Here is a 23,683-nt window from a genome sequence, read left to right as displayed (position 1 = left end):
CTGCAACCAGTAACGGTGGGGCCCAGTGCTGCTTAGCAACAACCAATCGCAGTTTCAAACCTGTCACGACTGGGCCCTCCTCCTTATTGGGGGTGGATTGGTGGGAGATGTAGCCTGAACAGGGTAAGGTTACCTGTCATGCACACACACACACACACGCACACACAGACACACAGCAGCTCTCTGTAAACACAGGCATGAGGCTGAAGTTTCCCCTCCCACACTAGACATTCAGGAAGGTGTGTTTTTGTGTGTGTGTGTCTTAGCAAAGGAATGCATTTTCACTTTTACCATACTCCTGTGCCAGAAACGGTAGTTTGCATTGAGTCAGTCTGGGTCACACACACACACACACACACACACACACACACACACACACACACACACACACACACACACACACACACACACACACACACACACACACACACACACACACACACACACACACACTGGTTCTTGTTACTGCAGCACTGAGCAGCATGCTTGTGTTTCAGAGCCAAAAGGGGGATGTATCCCTCCCGCCCTCCCTTTCTCTCTCACTCTCTCCCTCCCTCATTCTCTTGCCCACCGTCACAGCCTGCGTAGTCTTCCCTGCCTGCGCACATGTTTACACCCAGCACTGATGGGATACGACACACACAAACATCCCAATGCTGCAGAGTGAGGGTTGTATGTGGATGTGTGTGTAAGTGTGTAGAAAACTGTGTGTGAATGAAGAGGGACAGGCACATGGTATATCCAAAGTGGTGAGTGTGAGGTAGCAAAAGGAGCTTCCATTATTTTTCTGGATTCATTTTTTTTGGCATTGCAGCTTAAGAAAGAAGGAGGACACATTAGAGTAAGTAATGGCTGTGAAAAGAGTTCTGTTTGCAGTAAGTCCATGTGTGTAGGTGGTGGTCTCTACCTTTAAAGTGTGTGTATGCATGGCGGGGCATAGGTCTGTTAGAAAGCACATATTTCATGAACTTTGAGTTCTCGGCTTGTGCAGGCAAAAGTCAATCATCTAACGTTAACTTGGGCCATAGTCAATCATTGGAGCCAACTGGCTAGGAATGATCAGCTAATTTATTTGACAGTGAATATAGAGATTTAATTGTAGAATATGACTTCATGTCAAATTGTGTTTTTTTTTTCCTCTGTTTGTCTGTTGCTGTTGTTTCTTTGTGTTTCTGTGTTGTTCTGTGATGTCTTGTGAGATACGTATGTATCCTAAAGGTTTGCCTAATTCTACTGAAATCTGTCATGGTACTGAGATTGTGACAAATCAGAATAGAACACATACCTTTATTGGCAAAAATAAAAGAGTGATTGGGACTCAGATGAACAGAATAGAAGTATAATGGCGCTGCACCAAAAGTGAAGACCGTCGCTGGTCCCTGCTGTCTGTGCAGTACTGGAGGTGGTTGGTAGATGGTTTCCAGATGTTCTGTTCGAATGATTGTCCATGTAACAAAATCCCCTCACAATGTACATACAGTCCAAGCTTTGTTTCACTGAGCTGACTGTGAGGTGTTGTTGCAGTTGTCATTGTGTGGATGTGGTTTAACGTTAAGCTCGGTGCAATCCTATATTTACATTATATTTGCCTGATGAACACATACACATTGTATTGATCTATAGATAAGTCAACAAGTAAGTCATTTAACAGTCACTCCCTGTATGTGGTTTTAAAGAAGTAGTTTCTGTCAGAAGCACATTGCTTTTAGAGTTCATCATCTAATAAGTTCGGGCCCTGCATTTATGTTTTGGGTGTTTACGCGAGTTAAATCATGCATTTCTGCATCAACTGAAGCTCTCTAACAAGTAAGGAACTAATACCAGACGAAGATGACATAACCCGCTAGCGATGAAGTTCAACAGGCAGAGCTGTGGCATCCGTGTTCCCAGAGGAGTCCCAGTCTGTGTAAACAGGATCAAACAGCGGTTAGAGAACAGCACTATATCAAATTGGTCGGGAATAGGTAGAGAGACTTCCCCCAAGGTTTTTCTTTTCTTTTTAGATTTATGGTGATTTGAAAAGGAAATATTTTGTGGGTTATTTGAATTATTCCCTGTAAAAAACTGTGCCAATAAAACCAAAATGAACAAAGCCATCATTGGGATATGGGTGAATGAATTCCAACTGTCTCCAATGCATTGCTGCTGGTTTGAGGAATTTTGTTCATGCGGTGAAACTACAGTATGGCTCAGACTGTGTAAACACTTCTGACCATGAAGAAATGGATCACATGTTCTGGTCCTGCATCTCAGTTTTGGGAAACAGTTCCTTGGGCATTATTCTAGTGTTGTGTTAAGTATTTGGGAGTGAAGAATGTAGAGTTTATAGAGTCAGTTCTTCTTTCGTTTTTCATTTAATTTTCTGCAGATATTCTGCCATGTCTGGAGTTACACACACACACACACACACACACACACACACACACACACACACACACACACACACACACACACACACACACACACACACACACACACACACACACACACACACACACACACACACACACACACACACACACACACACACACACACACACACACACACACACACACACACACACACACACACACACACACAAAACAAACAGTCAATCAAGCCAAAGAGCAATAAAAAAACCCACAAAACATTCTTTCCTTTTTAAAGCAACCTCCTTTCACATATTGACATTAGATAATACAAGATAACTGCTTCTAACATTACTTCAGTCCACTTTCTCTGTATCTGTAGTCACAGGCCTGTTCCAAAGCTCTGGGCAGCTGTAACACCCCGCAAATCTATGACCATTTTAGTATATTTTGATGCACAAGTTGATTCTGTTTGGCCTCCAAAAAGGTGTAACCTCATGCATTATGAGTAGCTTCCATCAAGACATCTATACAGGTTCTTATTTCTCATGTCTCCAATGGAGGGGGGGTTTCGATAATGATGCTGGTCATATGGTCTGCTTGTGTTGTTATTCACCACTACATCCCAGCTAATAAGGCTATAGTCTAAATGAATCATTCACTGTATTGCATTGATCTATTAAGATTCCCCAGAGTGACGTCCAGTAGGTTATGTAATTCTACACAAACTGTACAGTATAACCTCTGGAGCGGTCCTGATGGGACTGGCAGCTAGCTGGTCAGCTCTCATCTTCATAACATACAGGGAGTGCAGTGCAGAGAGTGATGAACGCTCTCATTACTCTAATGCAGCCACTTTCTGCTTAATAGCTCACCCCGTGTCTAGTATTGGTTTCCCTGACAGAAACAAGACTTAATATTGTATCTCTGTAGTGCTGTTTTTAAGCATTTATGCTGCAAAAGCATTACTTCATTGTTATGAGGAGTCCCTCTGGTAGTCTGTCACCATCTCATTTCATCAGCTGTCCTCTCTGTGGAAAGGGAGAACCACTTGTGTATGATTTATGTCACCTTAACACACACATTGTCAGCATGACTGTCACATTTCCAGCTATGACCTCACATGCAGTGTTTGTGTTACATACATTAATTGAAATAGCGGATGCATATAAACATTCTAGTGCACACATATACTGCACCTCTGAGGTATGGTGGAAAAAGAAAAATGCCACAAGCCGGTTATTTGCTCACACACCTTCCCTCAGAATGAGTCAGCAATCTCTTTATTTCTATGGCAACTATTTTGCTGCATCGTGGCTGTGCTTTGAGAGAAGGACAGAGTCTAACTTCTATGTCCTATCTTACACTCCATTACAATTGCCCATGCTGTCGTTATTAGGTAGGACATTTTTTTCATGTCTTTCAATGCTTTGTGGAACTGCAGAGAAATGTGCAGCCAGCTCATTTGTGCATCAGCACTGCGTAAGTGTGTGTGTGTGTGTGTGTGTGTGTGTGTGTGTGTGTGTGTGTGTGTGTGTGTGTGTGTGTGTGTGTGTGTGTGTGTGTGTGTGTGTGTGTGTGTGTGTGTGTGTGTGTGTGTGTGTGTGTGTGTGTGTGTGTGTGTGTGTGTGTGTGTGTGTGTGTGCACGAGCCTGCTCGCATGCACTGCTGTAATGTGATGCAGCAGTGATAAAGCTTGCCAAGTGTTTCCATATGAGGGAAAGGTGAGCCTGCTGTCTTCTGCTTGTTAACAAGCTCCCTTGATATCTCTCTGCTTGCCTGAAACAAACTCGCCATTAGTGCAGAGCCTACATTCTTTACCATAGAAACATGTGAATGGAAAATGGGAATGAACTGCCACTTCCACACTACCTCATAAAATGACCAGGTTCTATTGTATTATATTAGTTTTAATTATAACACCTGTACAGATTAATCTAGTCTGTTCCGGAGAAAAGGGTGGGGCCTCTCCATCCCATTTCATAGAATGATTTAATAGACGGTGAAGCTTCTGTCCTTCTGAAATACTTACTTTTTATAGTAAGCAGTAGTAGTAGTAATTGCTTTCAAACAGCTGTAATTTATCAAACAGAACTGGTGTCTGGTTTCTATATAAAACGATAATGAAATGTTTTTAGGGCCACATAAAACAATTCTGTGTGAGTTTTTTTTGTATAATGTGTATAAAGCAAAGAGGCCATTGTCGGGTATTTGGTTGACTAACTGGCACGGAATATGTAATCCTGTTGGCTTAGTTTTTAAAGATTAGTATAGATTTGTATTTTCAGTAAGTCACATGATACACATTTTTGTAGGTACAACCTAACTCCCAGCCTTGTCATAAACCCCATAATGATTAGGTGAAAACAATGGTGTTGACTGTTGGTCCCCTCAAATAGCTTGTAGTGCAGTCAGCTGCGGCTGGCACGGACCAATGTGAAGCTGATTATCAACCACACACACACCGCACCACAATGCACAACATTGGTTTAGTTTTAGGGTCCACGTTTGTTGGTGAAGGCTAACCTGAAGCACGTGGACTAGTTGTATTGTCTAACATAACTGTCAGACTGTCTCTCTCTTTTTTGTTTAGTTTATTACTAATAGGATGGTATATTGACATGAACCATGAAACAGTTGAAACATGAGAGGAAAACAATGGAAGGTTTGAAGAGGTCAGGAAATAGCCCGACATAAATGAAGTGCGACAGAAGGAAGAGAGATGGCTAAAGAGAAAAGAAAAGGAGTAGCTTGAATTTGAGAGTCACTTCTTTACAAAATATGATGGAACCAATGAGCTATATTAAGTAACTAACTGCCCTCTCTTTGTAAGAACCAGTGGACTGTTCCTGCATAGATAAGAGAAGAATACAAATTGTGAAGAAGTCAGGAAATGATGAAGGAGGTTTGCATTCACATCTTCAAATATTTATTGTGATATTGGCCTCTGCAGGCTCTCAAATTGTTTTCCATTCCCTCATCTGCGTGTGTGTTCTTATGTAACTTATGCAATAAATGATGAGTTAACCAAAACCTCAGCACTGCAGCGGCCAAGAGGCGGCCAGTCAAGTTCAAAGCCAGATCTGCCTTTGGCTGTGGTTTCACTTTGTTTATCCTGTGATTGTGCTGTTAAAATGGCCTGTGTCCAGTCTGATTAGAGCCTTTTAAAATATCATTACATCATCATCCATTCTCAAAGCCATGCCAAGAGCTGTTCCTCCTGTCTGAACAAAACATTCACAGCCACATGAAGTCATTTTGGCTCTATGGGGGGAGTGGCTACATAACACTCTATAGATGGAAAAATAAGTTTTGAGCTCATGTAGATATGTAATGGTGGTTTAATCATCACACACATACATTTGGTGTATTGTACTTAATATACTGAAACAGTGTGCACGCATGGGTCATTTCCTTTGGTCTTAATGTTGGTTTTACATGTCCTTTAATTTATACCTGCCTCTTGTCCCTCAAAACCAAACCATAATAGCAAATTCCCCTAATGTATTTCTTATTTTGTCTTATAGAATATTTAAATGTGTTCTTCCACACTAGTTGTAGTACGTTTTAATGTGCATGTAAATATCCTGATACACTTGCTGGTGATTTGTTATCTCATAGTAACCTTTGATAGGGTCTCCTTAATCCTGTGTTCACTTGTGTCACTCTTTCTCTCTCTCTCTTTTTTACTCCTTCATTCCATCTTGCTGTGGGCAGAACCTGCTTGACAAGTGTGCCTTAATGCATAGCAGGGTTCAGCCATCCTCCAGTGGGCAATATACTTCTGAGTTAGCAGTGTTATTCACCTCCAACACACACACATTGAGGCCACGGTAAAACTGACTACATCAGTAATGAGCTGTGTGATTGGTAGAAGGAACTTCAGAGCGAGCTAGAAAAAGTCAGTTCAGTTTTAATGGCTTCATGTCAAGCAATGCAGGCCGTTCACAGAGTACAACTGTAATCTGGGACCGTCTCTCTTCTCAGTCTGCCATTTCCTTTCCATCTATATGATCACGTTGCACTGCAGTTCTCAGTATTTGTATTCGTTAGAAAAGGGGAAGAAATGTGATGCACCAATCCATAGTTTTATAGCATATACCAATACAAAGTGTGAAGATTATCCACAGCACTCACTACCTCTCAAAGTAGTGACGGTATTCTATAACAACTACTAAACTTTTACGCATTAAAGGGTTTGTAGGAAGTGGTGCCCCTTAATATTTACTTTGTACTAATTAGTTACTAATAACTAAGTTACTTATTTAAGATGGCAACTATATTACAAGCTAGCTGCCAGTGGGTTTGTTATCTTGTTTGATGGCATAAAGTAAACGGCATAAACTCATTTATTATGGATTAGTGCAGAGAGGTGTGGATTACACACCAGTGTCTTTTTGTTACAATGATGTGACTGTTGAATGACACCTGTAGGCCTCTGTCCTTTTGTGTTGAGCTGTTTCCGTCACCTTATACTCACTGTATACTTACTGTATGTAGGAGTGGGGACATTTAGGGGACGAGTGGGGACAACTTGTGTTTCAGAGCTTATCTGGAAACTCTTTTCAAATGCAAAAAAAAAGCTGATTTTAAACAAAGTCAGATATGTATATCCTGGATAGTTCAGTTACATTCCAGCTAACTCCTTATATCAATTTTGGTCATTTTGATCACCTGTTGAGGTCAGGTAACATGATGATGGGTATTTGTAACCAAGTTTCCTTCCTCCCTTTCTGTCTACCTGGAAGTGAGCCAACTCCCAGTATCTTGCCCAGAGGCACTGCTGTCATTACTGGATAATGGCGCTGGAGCACTGTTCTGGATCTGATTGCCTAATAATAGTTGCTCCTCTGTCTCTCTTCGTCCCTGACCCACATACATACACACAGTAGACAGTAACTTAAGACAGTTTAGTTGAATGTCTTCAACTATCAAATGCAAATCAAACCACTCACAATAGATCAGTACTTAGTATAATCCATTCAGCCGGGTTTTATCTGAATGTTGTTATGACTCAGGCTGTCATATCACTGGGATATGAGGGTTAATGTCATTCTGTTCCGGTCATACTGTCTCCCACTAACAGGGAGTGTGGTAATCTGTGATTTGGGAATGACTGCTGTAGAGGCAGGTTAGAAAATACACCTACTTTCATCAGCTGATATTTTTTGTGTTGCTTTTAATCTTAACCTTAAAGAGCCCAAGCAATAAAAGAGACTTTGCTGTAGAAAGTAGACAAGAAAATAAATAGACATTAATACATTATATAGAAGTAGAGCGGTGTGCCTTCTTTCCAAGAAACCAGATCTCCAGTTTTTCAAACGTGGAATAGGAAAGCTGTGATTGTAGCTAATATGAAAAATATTCCCAGTGTTTTTTTAAAGAGCCATTTATTTACTGAAGGAGCATTGTTGTTGCAAATACACCAGTTTATCACAGCACTCACCTTCCATATGTTGTTCCTATAGGATATATTATTACATTATATTTATAGAATTACTGAAAAATGTCAACCCTGTATAGTTAGGTTACATTACTTCATCTCGCCTGCAGGGGGCAGCGCTTCCTGACTTTTCTGTGAACTGGAACAATGATGTGTGGATTTCTATGAATTCCATATAGCCATTACATAAATATGATTTACAAAATGTAAATGTGTTGTATCCATTTCAATGATACCTCAATACAGGAATCTTAAACAATCAATTTGTATATGTGAAAAATTTAACTATTATGAAATATAAACATATCATATATTTCACCGGTTCCACTTTTGCACACAATTTACATGTATATGCCAACATATCCTGTTCTCCCCATATTATGTTTTGTTCTTGGTTCATCTGATCGTCTGATTTAACAAATTCTAACATTTACTTTTCCCTTCTTGCTGTTTTTCAGATGTTTTCAAGGGCAAAACCATACAAGTATGGCATCTCCTTCAACTAATGGACAAGAAAGAATAGCATGGCCTTCAAACTGGTAGTTTTCTAAATTACACCTCTGTAGTCACTTGACAGGAGCAGGATGGCTGACTGCCTGTTTTGAGATACTACAGTATATTTGTTCAGTTTCCTGATTGTATGACTAAATGGACAAAAACTCTGTGACATAAAAACATATTGGAATACTGCCTTACGTACCTGCCTTACGACAAATGGATCAACAATAGAAAAAACGAGGGTGTGTAGTTAGAATAAAAGATCAAATTGTTGTCCTGTAAAGAGCCTTGTTCATTGTTGCTCCACAACTAGCAACGACAAAAGGCAATGGATAATCTGTATGAGTAAAACCCTTTGGATCAAAGATCAGAAGAAAGACTTCTCCAGGAGCAGCACCTGCAGATATGAGTGTTTCTAAGCCATCAGAGAGCTTCTCTGTCACAGGGAAAAGCAGCTCCACCATGAGGCTCCCTCTCCACAGCGCAGGAGACCAGAATGGTAATGCTTTCCCCATCTCCTTATCGTCTTCTTCCTCCTCATCGTCCTCCTGTTTGGGGGGATCGTCTCCTGATTCACTGCGGAATCTGAGCAGCCTCAGCGGTTGCTGCACCAACAGCCCGCTGGACTGCGACATGTTTGAGGTGACCATGATTACAAGAGTGATGACCACAACAGACAAAATGACAGAGGTTGTAATTTCAAAATGGACAACAGATGAGGAGGGTGAAAAAGACAACAATGATGACGTCTTTGTGGGGAACCTACAGAATATGACAGAATCAAGATCCAATGACAACTCGGTATCCGTTTACCTTGATGCCAACAGTGACGAATACAGTCAAGGTACCTGGAATGACAACCTCACTTTGGCCTTTTCCATGGCAACAAGCGGCTATGGAGACAATGATGATCTGAGCAGCAGGAGCAGTATTGAGATAAGGCACAGTTCCTCAACTCCTGATTCGGATGCCACAGAGGTTCCTGCTGATGATGACGATGATGATGAAGAGGAGGCATCATTTCTTTCCGTGAGCTCCGACATGGGTGCACAAGGAGCAAGTGTTACATGCTCTAATGGTGAAACAGGTGAAGGCTTCCTGACCTTACAGCCTGTTGACATTGAATGTTCTCCCGTCGTTGTGAGCACTGCCGTTGGCCCGCTGATGGACAGCTTTGTGGATCTGTATGGGACACAGAATCCTGGTGAGGATTTTCTGAAGACAACGCTTGATTTACAACAGCCTGAGAGCCAAGAACTAAACGGACAGCTGACTGACACTGTAACAGGGTGTTTAGCCTTTGAGGATGTCGGTGAAGTCGCCTTCATATCCTCTGCTACTTCTCCCTGCACCAATCAAATTGTAAATGCTGAGGAGTTACAACTCAATTCTCCATCTGAAGAAACTAAACGATGTGTGTCAGGCTCCAAACCTGCCCCACCTAAGACCAGTCAGTTGAGAGCAGCAAAAACCAAACCAAATCTTTCTAATTTCGCTGCTGCCAAGATGATGGCATCCACAGCTGCCAAAGCCTCCAATGTGGAGCCAAAGAGAGTTCCCAAACAGGATCTAAAAAACATCAAGGCTAAAGTGGCATCAAGGCCCAGTCCTTCAACACTGAAAACAGCTAGGCAGGTACGTCAACAGTTTGTGCTGAATATTAGAAGACATTGTTTTTACTGAGCCTACATTTGAAAATAATTAGAGATGTTTTATATAAGGGACTTAGAGATGTAAATGTTATTACACTGCACTGCCCTTAAAGTACCCCCCTCTCTTTTTCCCCTCTCTTTTTCACATTTGCAAGAGTTGGCTCCAGGAAAATTGATAATTCATTTGAGTGAAGGCAAATATGACTGCAACCTAATAGCTGCGACTCTAAACCACTCTCTTCTATTTAGCAGAACAAAGCTTCACCGGCAAATGGGAAAAGAGCTGCTGCTGCTAAGAAGGAAGTGCAGACAGGAGATGGGGCCAAGAGGCAAAGAGTTCCTACCACTCAGACCAAAGGAGGCTCTGTACTGAAACCCATCCGAGGCAATAACACCAACCACAGTAACCATAGCATCAATCAGAGAGCAGAAGCAAACGACTTTACTCAGGCAGAGCAGAAGAGGAAGAAGGTTCTAGTGAATGGAGCTCAATCCACAACTATCAGCTGTTTGGATTCAGAGGTCCCTGAGCAAAGACCTCTGGACACACCCAGAGAGGGAGAGGATGTTCAGGAGGGTCTGGATGAAGAAAATCCATCCGAACATGCCAGTGGTGAGGCTGTGAAGGACTTTGGAGAGACCTTAATGACAGAGACAGCTGTTGAGAGGCCAAGGAATCATAGTACGGTACGTAACGCGTGTTCCTCCGGCTTTGTGTTGTGTTGCGTATTGAAATTGCGTCATTTTGTATGTGGAGCGGCAAAGTGCTTTGAGAGACAGATCTGGCTTCAGTTGTAGGTTATGCAACGTAGCCATTGTGAAACGGATCTATGTCGGCATGCAAGGAACACAACATCAATAATGTAACCTGGTGTTTGGGTTGTGTGTGTCAGAGGGAGTCATGTTTCACCAAATAGTTTATCAATGCACACGTGCTATTGTTCACAGAGGACAGAGTCTCATCCATAATAATGACACAAATGCTTTATTTGGTGGGAAGCACCAACGAGACAATGATGTAAAAGAGTTATACATTTACTGATGACTGGTTTCCTTTTTGTGGTCTTGTTATACAGTTTAATAGTTATTATAATTTGACATTAAGGTATAGTACAACATGTTTATGTATAGTGTGTTTCGTGTTTGAAAAAGAAGAAGTGGAGGAGTTTGTTTGTTGCGACCATGTACAGTAGTTCATTGTGGCAGATTCTAGCTTTAATCTAATTCACATCTGTAGTCCCTGAGTCCCTGGTCACACAGTGTGTAAATGATTAGATCAGGTCTCCTGTAATTTATGTATGAATGGGAACACAATGTTTCCTCAAGACACTGTTAGTTGAAATAAATCATATTCACACACAGAGACACACAATGAAATGCATTTGCATATAACATGTACTTCAAATATGTTCCTTCCCTCCTCCTGTGACATTTCATCTTGCCTCATCTTGGCCCAGTCTAGCTGCCAGCTAGCATGTCAACACATGATTGAGTGTGTATTGGTATGCAGGCTACAGTAATCCTTGAGCTCAGCCTTCAGTTGAGGACGTAATGAGCATTGAGCTTCATCTTCTTTCTCTCTGCTGCTCTGTGTTTTGGGATTAGGATCTTGAGGCAAAGATAGTGTAACTGAAAGAGCTCCAGATATTATTTGAGAATATTTGTGGACTTAAACTCTTTCCACAATAATGTTCACGATTCTGCTGTATTTTATTTTATTCTGTATTGTTGTAGGATACTGATGAATACGACTCTTGAAACATTTTCGGTCCCTTTCACTCAGTGCAGCCTTTAGTTCATTTGAATCCCCCATGTCCCCCTTACCCCCTTGGTTCTGTTCATTTGTTGACAGTTGAGAAATCAACAATCGCACTCAGGTACAGACCAAAACAAGCAGTAGGCTGGAGTGGTGAAACCAAAAACAGGCATGTTGCCACTTAAAGCAGCATAACATAACAACAAGGCACCGAGTCAAGGCACGGTAGAGTCGTCTCTAGGGATTCTGAGGTTCTAGGTTTGATTCCGGGCTCTTCCTAGACAGACTGTCAAAGTGTTGTTGAACCATATAGTGAATGCCTAACTTCTCCTGATTTGCAGGTTGTTGTTGAATGCATACTAAAAATGAACAAATGTGATAAGAAGCATTATTATCTCACAATTCCTCGTCCACTTGCAAAAAACGCAGACAGCGCTCAAGAGTCTTTTATTTTGTGAAAAGACTGCTTCAGATGCCAGAACCTCCTCCACAAAGTGAGTCCATGTGTGCTGGTGTTTATGGAGAGGGAGGAACATGTGAGAGAGAGCTAGAGCGAGAGAGGGGTGGTTTAAAACAGAGAGAGTGAGAGAAGCTGGGTCTGGTCTGAGCTGAGCTGTGATTCTTGGGGGAATTCAGAACACAATAGCAACTTTTTTTTTCCTTTTTTTTTTTTAAACATCCCCTTTGCGGTTGCAGCACACTCCCAATTTTCCCTCCTCCCCCTCATTCCTTCTCTTTTTTTCCTCCTCCCCCTCTGTCTTAACACTGCAAAAAGTCTTACTCCTACTAAGTCACGTTTTTCTGCCGTTGACAGCAAAAACCATTAAGTGGAAAAAGTCAGAGTGCAGTCAGAGTGTGTGAGATTATTGACAAAGAAGACATTTGTTCATTTGACCTACTTGTACATTGGATTTTGGGGAAGTTGAGCCATGGCAAATGGAACAAATAGTTTTTGGTTTGGCTTGCACCCCTTTGTGCTCATTTTCAATAATCTTGCTGAACACTCCCCTAATGTGAACCTTTGATTCATATTCCTTTTGTTTTCTAAATTACTCAGTTCTTCAGTTTTTTAGAATTAGTCGATGTAACCTTTCAACACATTCTGCCGTTATGGCACTTTTACGAGTATATAACTTGGATACATCAATTCTATTAAATCCTGTAACTGAGGATAAGATAAAGATATTCTCCAAAAACCATAATGACAGATTCAGATCCATATCTTTGTTTTTTAATTGTTGTTTTCTTAATTCTCTTATACTGATCTGCTTTATGTTTGTTGTTTTTGCAGTTTTTTTCTCTTCAGTTTCTGTTCTTAGGCAGTGGGACCAACATATATGACTTGTCAAGATGTAGATGTTTTTTGCAGTGAACACTTAATGTCACTCCTCCCCTCTCTTCCTTCACTGCCTCCTTGCTTCCCTCAGTACACATTTCTGACTCTGAGCAGGGAATGGCTAACACCATGGTCTCTGTGCGCAGCCCTGAGCTCAGATCTCTTGGTTGGGATGTTGTCACTAAACGCCAGCTCTTCTTCCAGAAAGTCTCCTCCAAGCTGGGGCCCAATGCAAGGCAGCAGGGAAAATGTGTTACCAGAGGGGACAAGGGGCCTCCAGGACCTTCTTTACCTCCAGGCTCAGGGACTGGACCTCCGGGACCACGGAGTCCTGGGCCGAGGCAACCCCAGACTGAAGGCTCCTCACTGGAAGAGGGTGGATCTCCAATGAGAGTGAGAGAGAATCAAAGTCAGGGTGAGTAAATAAAGACTTTTCTCTCTTGCTTTAGACACAGTCACAATCTATTTTGCCTACAGACATGGTCGGAAACTGAAATGTAAACACAGACCAGCACATGTGTATGCACGCACATGGACACACTTCTGCACTTCCCTGTGTCTGCATGTCTCTGCCTTCTCTCTGTCACACAACAAGACATGTGTTCCATGAGTCCCTTTAACTGGACTTGTCATTAAACTCGATGACTGTAGGAACATCTCCAGCTTTACATCAGTCCACTACACTGATCAGACTGAAGTCATTTAGCCCGTCATTGAGTTTGATATAAGTCTCCCAGTGAGATACATAGTTCATATTTCAAAAGGTGGCTTTTGCAGTTGCATTAACAGACAGAATGTTTCAATTTAGTGTTCTGTTTAAATCAATGTTCTGTTCATTTATGACTGGTCAATACTTAATGATTAGTCAAAACTTGGCTGTTGTGAGACTCCTGAACCTCACTCCCAAACATTTCCATGCAGAATACTGAAGTAGCATCACAGGTTGATCAGACAGCACTGCCACATGTTTAACTTGTTTTTCTTTGGGGAGGAGAGAATGTGCTGTTCCTAAGGTAACAGACAGTGTGTCTTGACAAAGTGGAGCTTTATACAGTGTATACATACTTAAACATAGCTGTCTCCATGTTGCACTAACAGGACACAACACGTATAGAGACGTAACATGTACAGCTTGTTTAGCGCGTGTGTGTGTGTGTGTGTGTGTGTGTGTGTGTGTGTGTGTGTGTGTGTGTGTGTGTGTGTGTGTGTGTGTGTGTGTGTGTGTGTGTGTGTGTGTGTGTGTGTGTGTGTGTGTGTGTGTGTGTGTGTGTGTGTGTGTGTGTGTGTGTGTGTGTGTGTGTGTGTGTGTGTGTGTGTGTGTGTGTGTGTCTGAGTGAAAGAAAATCTCTGTAGCAGACTCAGGAAATGAGCCGGCTGACACTGCAGAGCTGCAACTTAAAATGCCTTCATGCCTACTACATACCTCAGCAGCACTCTTTCTCTCACAGACACACATTGACATGCACACACACTACATGCACCAGCAGACATTGTGTCATATTCAGTGAACAAGTTGCTGACGGACAGGCATGTATACATATTATTGTGTGCGAGAGTGTGCAGCTTTGAGTTCCCTTCATGCTGGGCTATGTCAGCTGCGGTGTTGAATTAGCGTGGGAGATGCCAACTTTGTTTGTGTGTCTCCCTGCATACCTGTCTCACACAGCGAGACAGGTATGCTGATACTGTAGTCGTGTGTGTGTGTGTGTGTGTGTGTGTGTGTGAATATAGTGTACGTCTCAAGTGATGATCACTATTGAGACACTCAACATAATGCATGGTGTCATCCGTCTGGTGTCCAGTTACTTGTAATTCCACCCCTGTGTGTGTGTGTCATGGCATGCTTGTGTATCTGTTTGTAACTTGAGCCCTGTTTTCCACAATCACTGAGTTGCAGTGTGTGATTTACATAACGGAAAATGCTTATGTGCGTAAAAGGGTTTGTGCATGGACAGGATGCAGTGTGTGTGTGTGTGTGAGAGCGAAAAGCAGATCTTTCTCCCTATAAAGGTCACATTCTGATGGACAATAGCTGGTTTGTCCTCCTTGCTGATATAGGAACAAACCGATGACTCTTGACCTCATATTCAGGTCACCATCAATGGATCCTTTGAGTTTGTCAGAGGCCCATCCTGAATCTTGAATTCAGCTCTAAATTGGTTCTACTTTATTACAGATCTTGACCATCGCAGCTTTAAGCATTGCATCCATGCCCATACTCTTTATCTGTACAGACCTGGATCCCCTCAGACAATTGAGAGCTCACAATCCAGACAAGTTGTTGTTGTCACCACATAATTGGATGTAATGTAAGTTTGATTCAGGCCATAACTGTAAAACACATTTAAAAGTTTCTGATGTGAAATTAAGGAGGAGGGCAACAAAGCTCGATTAATTGCCCAAAGGATGGAGCAATTGGGTGGTTGGATGGGTTTCTCACATGACATTTTTTTATTCTCTTTTAGTTTGAGTGTCATGAACAACACCAACACCATCCTGAAAGATGCATCCCACCCTTGTAACTCCCTGTTCTGTCTGTTACCCTCTAAAAGGAGATACAGATCACTGAACACGCGCACCACCAGACTAAAGAACAGCTTCTTTGTAAGGGCCATAAGTGAGCTAAACAAAATCAAACATTAGACAAATTAGTACCCCAAAAGTCAATTGCAATATTGGGACAAATTAGGATATATTGAGCATCTTCAGCTATGATGTCATGTGATGTCATATGGGGCAAGGACAAATGCATTTCATTGTATCATCATATACAATGACAATAAAAGCTATTCTATTCTATTCTATTCTATGAGCCGATTTCCTAAAATATTGGCACACATACACAAACATATTTAGTTACATATATTAAACCCTTATTGCCAATATACAAAGCTGTCCTGAAGTGATGTTCAGTGTAAACACAGTTGTCGTGACATGTCAGTCAAGTGTTCAAGATGACTTTTGAGATACTCTGGGAAAGATGTAGGTCCATGTAACACACAGTCCAAATTGCAGTCTGAGAAGAATTGATGTGCATTTGCAATTTGCTTGAAATGAACATGTAATTTACTACGGTTGCAGCTAATTACACAGTTGTGAATGGGCCCGCCTTCTAATCACATTTGGCGTGTGAATGAGAGTTTAAAAGGTGCTGTTGAATGGTGGAATCTGTCCATCATGGAGTCCTCAACAAGCTTGAAAAAGAAATGAAAATCTTGCTGAAAAGCTTGCGATGACACAGCAGCTGACATGCAAACTGCAAATTCCAAACCTGTGTGTACATCCTGCCCTCTCTGTGTTTTCCTGAGAATAACTGCATTTAGACTGAACTGTTAGTATACAGTCAAAAGTCCACTGGGGACCTCTTCATGTGATCTGTAGACATCCTGAATCATTCATGTGTCAGATCCATGCTAACATGTAAGCACACACTGGCTCCATGCTATCAATGTTGTGTACACTGTGGCCACGCCGACACTTTAGCATGTGGTCATCACTCCTCTTAGGAATGCTAATTGAGTTACTCACTCTTCAATCTGTGTCTGCATTTGGTTAGAAACTCTGTGGGAGTAACTGCTTGTTAAATGAGTTAAGGCACAGCACTTAGTCATGTTGCACAACATAATTTGAAAAAAGCTTGTTTGTTGTAAGTTAAAAGTTGTGTCTTGGGTTCAATGGTTAGATTTCGGTTTAGATTGGTGACACAGGTGGGATGTAAAAGAGCCTGACTGAGCCTGAGTAATACACACTGTATACCAGAGGAGATGCAAGAAGGACCTTATTCAGAAAACATTGCATAGAATCCCAACTTAATCATTACATACACTGAAATCGGCAATGGTGTAGGAAAAATTGAAATGAAATGAATCGAGTGGGAGAATGTTGCTGCTGGTATTACTGTCTGTTATCATGAAGTCTATGGTTCTGTTACCTCTTTCAAAGACGCAGCATAACTTTCTCCTGTTTGTAGCATGTAGAGGATATGGATGAGATGTACATTTACACTCTAGTTCTCAGTCAATCTGGCTTCATTCACTTGCCTGTCCATCGATGTTGCCAGATCCTCCTCGTCTCCAAAATGTGCAGTACACATGGGTCAGAGTTTCTGTACCAGTGCGCACATTCTCGCGTAAAGTTTGTTTTTACAAATCCCAACGTTTGGGTATGAAGTGACTTAAGCAAGTTTCAATCCCCACTTTGTGCATACGCAACTGTTGTAAATGACCCGCCAGGTGCCCAGTGTTACCCAGCATGATCTCTTAGGTAACAGAATCCAGCTGATGTCCTCTGGCTGCATTTTTTTCTCGGCGCTAAAACCAAATGAACCCAGATGTTTCCTCAGTCTCAGTCGCAGCATAGGTTTTACTGCTAAACTACCTTCATCACAGGGGGGGCGGGGGGTGTGTGAGTGTGAGATGTCATGTAATTGTGTTGACGTTCCAATACTTTTTAACAATGTACATACACATGCTAAAAATGCATCCCCACAAAATTCCAACACTCTGACTATGAACTTTAAACTTTTTATGAGGCTTGTGTTTTCTCTGGCTTCCCACAGAAAAGAACAGACGACCTCTCTTCTTTCTGATCACTGCACAGATACCATTTAATAATAATAACTCACAAAAGCTGTAAGATATTGTAGCAAATTGCCACATCAGTAATGAATCAAGCAGGTTAATGAGTGACTTTTACTTACCAAAATTTAAGTTTTTTAATGTAGGTTTTGGTAGGATCCATCGTTATTGAGTTATTTGCTGATAGTCGTAGCACAAAAAAAGGTTCATATGTATTTGAGTGAACATGCTGATAGAGCACACACACGCACACTCAGCATTTGATGTCCTGGTTTTGTGTGAAAAGGAAGGCATCTCCCTGACTCTGGGGAGTTCATTTTCCTTTTGTCTTTGGAAAGAATGTGTGATTCAGGCCATAAAAATGACCAAGGCAGGGAGTTAGAGGAAGAAGAGGAAAGAACGAGGAGGGTAGATTCTGACCTAATGTTCACACAAAGGGCTGATGACATGAAAACACATTTCTGAAATGTTTTGGTACCTGTATAATATCAGTCCCTGCTGAAGCAATGAAAATAATGAATTAATGTTTTATTTTATAGTAAGTTACAAATCAGACAGTGCTCTTTCTTTAAATCTCCTTAAAACCTGCACAGTATCTGCATGGTAACATGATAATGATATACAGTGTCTGTGTGTATCTTTGTGGAGTCACTGGCTGTGATTGATGACAAGGATACATTTTATGTATTGGGTTGACACACTGTACAGCTACTGTTACAGATTTTTGATAATGTTGCTGTTTTGGAGAAAGCATTCAGTACATCCTTTCACCTCTGTCTCTATTCCCGATTCTCCCTATAGCAGGCGAATGCAGTTGGTGGTTAATGCTTTAATGGATCTACAGTAACAGGAAACTTGCATATACGGCATGACACTTAGTTCTTCTTTACATGACGACTGGACTCAGAAAAAACATGTATAAAAAAAAAAAAACAGCTGCACAATTTCACATGTAACAGATGTTTGCATGTAATACTCACATGTAACGAAACGCACTTGTGTACAAAGTATAGCTAGTTTTAATCTCTTCATATTTCATATTTCTTAAAGTCTCTCTGTCGTTTCCCAATCATCCCCAGGCATTCCCAAACCTCGAACCACTGCAGAGCGAGCGCACGGATTGGCTGCCCCAGGCTCAGCAACAACTTCCAACTCAAAACCAACAGCCAATCAGCAGCCATCATCAGGTTTGGCTGTACGATCTGCTGCGCCCAACACGTCGAAACTTCCCATTAAGGGATTACCCACAAGCCCCAGCTCCACGTCATTGGGAGGCAGCAGTGAGCTCAATGGATCATCCAACAGAGGTTAGGGTGATCATGTGTGTGTGTGTGTGTGTCAGTCTGCTGTACATGAAGTCTTTAACCCTGTTAGGTTTCAAAGGTTGATAAAATCCTAATACCTTAATATCTTTTAATCTGTAAGATTAGTGAACTAAACTAGGTTAATTCAATAGTGTAAGAGCAAAGTGAAGAGCAACATTTAGGGCTTCACTTTGTTGTTAAAGGTCAAAATCAGCCTTTTACCAATGAAGTGAAACTAAAAAAATATCTCTGACTTTAAACAGTTGAGAAGAACAAGCCAGTTGCCGTCTTTCTCTCTCTCACACTTTTCTCTCTTTCTCTCCGTCTTGCCCTCTCATTCTCGTCAGAGGTTACTTTGATGTGGTTTTCCTCTCACTGATTTAACTTCCTTCTCTTTCCACTGATCCTGTGCTTTTCTCACTCTTTCATTTACTCTCGCCCTCGCAAACACACAGTTTCACAGTCAGCTGTTGACAGTACTTAAAGCTGTTGGTGTTCATTCAAAAGGAATCAAATGAAATACACACACACGCTCAGGCCATACACCCACCCCTGGGAATCTGGGAACGTCTATCTGTGTGTGTACAGCAGTGTCCCCTCTTCTGCAGAGGTCAAGGAGCACATCTGGTCAGGATTCATGACACAGACTTTCACAGTGTGTGTGTGCACATGGGTGTCTGTGGGTGTCGGTATGTGTAAGAATGAGGAATACACATGCAATGCTTTTAAGCTGGGGTGTAGTGTGTTGTTTTTCATAATTTGTTGGTTCTTGCTTCAAGAAGAAGAACACTGTTCTCAAAGGAGCCATATTTTGCTCTATATTACTTTATAAGTCAGTATAATTCATTTTGGTCTGGAAATGAAAACACAAATGCAGCTTTTCCGCCTGTCAATCTGTTATCTTCAAGAAACGACACACACACATATCCAGTCTGACAAACTGATATGAAAGTACTGGTGATTCGTTAAGTTTTTAAAATGCTTCCTCGCTTTGAAATTCTGTTTGCCTTGGCATTTCAGACACTCCTTATCACATCAGACCTATGTGAAGCACAGCTATGTTGCAGCCGCTGAGCTTACCTCCTGTTGATTTATCATGTGACTGAAAGTCTGTGTCTAGTCTATGTTATAGGATGGCAAGGTTTTTTGCTCTGACAAAATAGGATGCCATCTGTGAGCACCTACATACACAACTCTTACAACTAAGACAAAACACAAGACTAACTGAACTGAGGCTGCCCCAGAAGGCAAAGAGGCCACGCTTGGTCTGAGTGAGGAGTTACTCTCTAGACTTTGCTCTTTGCTATTAGACTGCACACAAATCCCCTCTGGCTGCAGTGTAGATAAGTTATCTGAATGTTATGTGCACATAGAAAAACAAAAGGAAAAGGGAACTGATATGATGTGGAATGTTTGGAACATCTGAATGATGTGGTAAGTGTCACTTTAGAGATATGAGATATGAATCACCACATATGTTGGAAAATGTTACCTGGAACACACAAGTACAGACACACAGACATGTAGTACTCTCACTCTCACTCTCTTCTCACACATGAATAGAAGGATGATCGCTGATGCACAAAGTTGTTATGGTAACCAGCGCTGAGGTGGCTGGTTCCCATGGTAATGAAGGCAATTGTAATTTATTTTTAGTTTTTCTGTAGTACAGGTATTGGCTAGCAGCATCTATGTAACACGTAACATGGTGTATAAGGATGTATAAGCAGATCAGTATGCATTATTATTGTTGTTTCAGGTGGTTTTATGCTTCACATGAAACCTATGGATAAACTCTACACATATAAATATTTAAGTATGTTCTTTATGCTTGGTAACACATTTAATGTCTGCCCTGTAATGAGCCTAGAAACTTGTTTTGACAGTCTGCAGTGCTTGTGTGTGAAAGTCAGTTGAGTGTACGTTGTCTTTCTTCTGCAAGTCTGAGTCATTTAGTTTTAATTTGGAGCCAAACGCACAACAAATGCCACACCATGTATTTGCACCTCCAATTCATTACGGTTCATCCATTTGGAAACACACATACACTCAAATTAGTCAAATCAAGTTTCTTTCTTTCTTTTCTATAGCCCGATATCCCTTAAATGTCCCAAAGGGCTTTACAGACCCATAACCTCAGGAGGTTCCTGACCCAACCCAAAGCTCTCTAGGAAGACGAGGAAAAACTCCCACAAAAACCTTAATGTAAAAGGGAGAAACCTCGTAGAGGCAATTTCAACAGAGATTTCCTCTCCACAAACTGCCTACAAATGCAGTAAACACATACAGTCATGAAGATTTACTATTGGGTCTTGTCTGTTTTCCCTCAATTTCTCACTCTGAAGCCTCATAAATATTACCAGTTCTCTCACATCTCCTCCTCTCTCTCAGACACACACACAAACACACACGGGGGGGGGAGACACAAAAACAGAAACAAAAAACTAAAAAGACTTTTTGGGACCCTGGATGTAACTACAAAAGCCAAATTGTATATTTAATATCTCCTCTACTCTATCTTCCTCAGCTTCCCCAGCATCTTCAGGAGGTCCAGCACCAACAGTGAACAAGCCAGAGGATCAGCCCAACCGAAGCACAATCCCTGTTGGCAGCCAGAGCAGAGCGAATCCCCCCAGTTGCACTACCACAGCTGCTAACATCACCAACACCGCCTGTGACGCTGTTAGCAGTGCAAACAATGCTGTCACTGTAAAGGCCCCAGCAATGAGGAGCAGAGCTCTGTCACTACAGGGCAGGATCACCACTCCAGGTCTGTGTTTGGGTCTGTGACTATCCATGAAATTGATACTGAAACCGCGAAACAAAAACAGCCCAGAAACACCCTGGAATGCAGTTTACAATCAAGCACGTCCACCAGGTTGCAGCAATTTAGTTTGCGGCCCACCCATTTGATACTCTCTGTCACTAAGACCATCATTTAACGATTTTAATTGGATCACCGTTTATTATTAGTGGTGTTTATCGGCAAAAAGAATACATGTTAAGACAGGTAAGATCTAAATGTAGAATCATACACACATGTATAAGGATGTGCAATTGGCTGACATAACCATGATAAAGACTTCAAACAGCTTAGTGCAAAAAAAGCCTTGTGGGGGAGTTCTAAGCCCTTCTGAATCCTCTCTTCAGGTCTGAAGGCCCAAACAAGTACCAATCTCAACGCAGCGAAGACAGCAGCCAATCAAACGGCAGCAAAGACTTATCTTGCTGTCAATCAGAGGCTGACCAAGCAGCCGTCCCAGTATCCCCTGCAAAGGAGCAGCTCTGTGAGACTGTACCGTCTGAACACAGCCGCCTCGGGTAAGGTAGATTGCGGTTCATTGTGTCTTTTCTCCGTTTCTGCACATATCTATAGACTGTGTGTGGAAAGATTCTATGAAGAAAAAAAACTGGTTAAAAATACTCAGTCATGGAAGAACATGCATGTGTGTGTCCGCCAGCTGAAGTGCTGCTGGTTTCCCTTCATGCAGGCCCTGTGCAGCCGGGGCCTGCCTCCTCCCCATGTGGTGTCCCTGGTCTAGGCTTGGGCGCCTCAATGCCTCCCCTCTTTGGCCAGACCTGAAAGTCTCTATGAGGCCTGTGGGGAGCCACATGCTGTCACCTCCCACACACACACGCGCACACACACGCACACAATTTACAAGCCCCACACATGCATTTGATTCATACACCCCTCTGCCTAACATGCTGTTTCTCAAAGTCACACTCTCTCTCTCTCTCGCTGGTTCGCTGTCTCTCCTCTCTCTCTTTCTCACAAGCACACACACATACACTGCAGTATCCCTCAGGCGACAGTGGTTTGCAATGTGGGCTTTTAAAGTTCCCACTGTGCTTTCAATTTTTACAGAACAAGGTCCTTGACTCTAACATGTATACACGTAACACAAATTACATATACGTATACAGATACATACCTATAACTGCAATGCATTATAACAACTGAGCAACAACTAAGGAAACGGAGCACGAACAGATATGAAAACGGATGAGAGAGAAGGAGGGAGTGAGAGCAATGGAGAGGGACATGTACGCTCCTCCCACTCTGAAGACATGTCTTTATCTGTCCTTCCATCGCATCTAACCTTGACGGGGAGGAAGAAATCAAACAGTGGGTGAGAGAGGACGAGGCTCAGGGAAATGATGGGGGAAGGAGTAAGGCAGCAAGGGAGGGAGTGGGGGGAATGATGCAGCAGGGAAATTATTCAAATCCCACCCACTCCCACTCCCCCTCCTCATCAACCCTTGCAGCATCCCTCCCTCTGTGTGTGTGTGTGTGTGTGTGTGTGTGTGTGTGTGTGTATTGGGTTCACAGAGCAATGGAAACAGCGGTGTGAGAGCGAGTGAGAGAGATTGTATGGAAGCTTGCCTTTGTCTATGGCGTAAACCAGAGTTAGAAACTCGCCTCTCTGCTTTGTGTGTTACTGGGACGGATCAGCGCGTAACACGAAGGACGGACAACTAATCATCACCAGCGTCGAGGATTTTCTCCCTCCCTCCCTCATTGTTTCTCCCTTGATCTCACACACACTACAGCTCTCTCTCTCTCTTCCCTCCATGGTTACTCCGCATCGTTCATCTTGGATGATTCAGTACTACCTGGACAACTGCAACGGATGCTTTGGCTATTTTTGGCGCCATTTTCTTCTCTTCTGTTTGCTGGACTGAAGAAACCATTTTCTTTTTTTTGCAGGGAAGATTTCACCTCCATGAATCGAATCTATGAAGAGCAGCTACCAGCTTGACAGCT

The 23,683-nt window shown here is 42.1% G+C and overlaps 1 protein-coding gene across 3 annotated transcripts in view; it reads left to right on the top strand.

Annotated features, from left to right (window-relative positions):
- Nucleotides 1-590: 590 nt before the first annotated feature.
- LOC142994621 (uncharacterized) overlaps nucleotides 591-23,683 on the top strand; it is a 45,576-nt gene continuing 22,483 nt past the window's right edge. For 2 of the 3 annotated variants that reach the window (XM_076145381.1, XM_076145379.1), the window contains exons 1-7: nucleotides 591-841; nucleotides 8,251-9,925; nucleotides 10,192-10,629; nucleotides 13,239-13,449; nucleotides 18,691-18,918; nucleotides 21,443-21,685; nucleotides 22,066-22,236. In XM_076145381.1, coding sequence (XP_076001496.1) covers nucleotides 8,696-9,925; nucleotides 10,192-10,629; nucleotides 13,239-13,449; nucleotides 18,691-18,918; nucleotides 21,443-21,685; nucleotides 22,066-22,236 — 2,521 coding nt within the window. In that variant the 5' untranslated portion in view covers nucleotides 591-841; nucleotides 8,251-8,695. The remainder of the gene's footprint in view (nucleotides 842-8,250; nucleotides 9,926-10,191; nucleotides 10,630-13,238; nucleotides 13,450-18,690; nucleotides 18,919-21,442; nucleotides 21,686-22,065; nucleotides 22,237-23,683) is intronic. The other variant, XM_076145380.1, reaches the window with a different exon arrangement.

This window comes from Genypterus blacodes, unplaced genomic scaffold, assembly GCF_046128005.1.
Source record: "Genypterus blacodes isolate CSIRO-AG114 ecotype Tasmania unplaced genomic scaffold, CSIRO-AGI_Gbla_v1 ptg000030l_1, whole genome shotgun sequence".
Lineage (NCBI taxonomy): Eukaryota > Metazoa > Chordata > Actinopteri > Ophidiiformes > Ophidiidae > Genypterus > Genypterus blacodes.
Note: the sequence above shows the minus strand (reverse complement) of the source record. Positions and strands in the feature narration are given on the sequence as shown.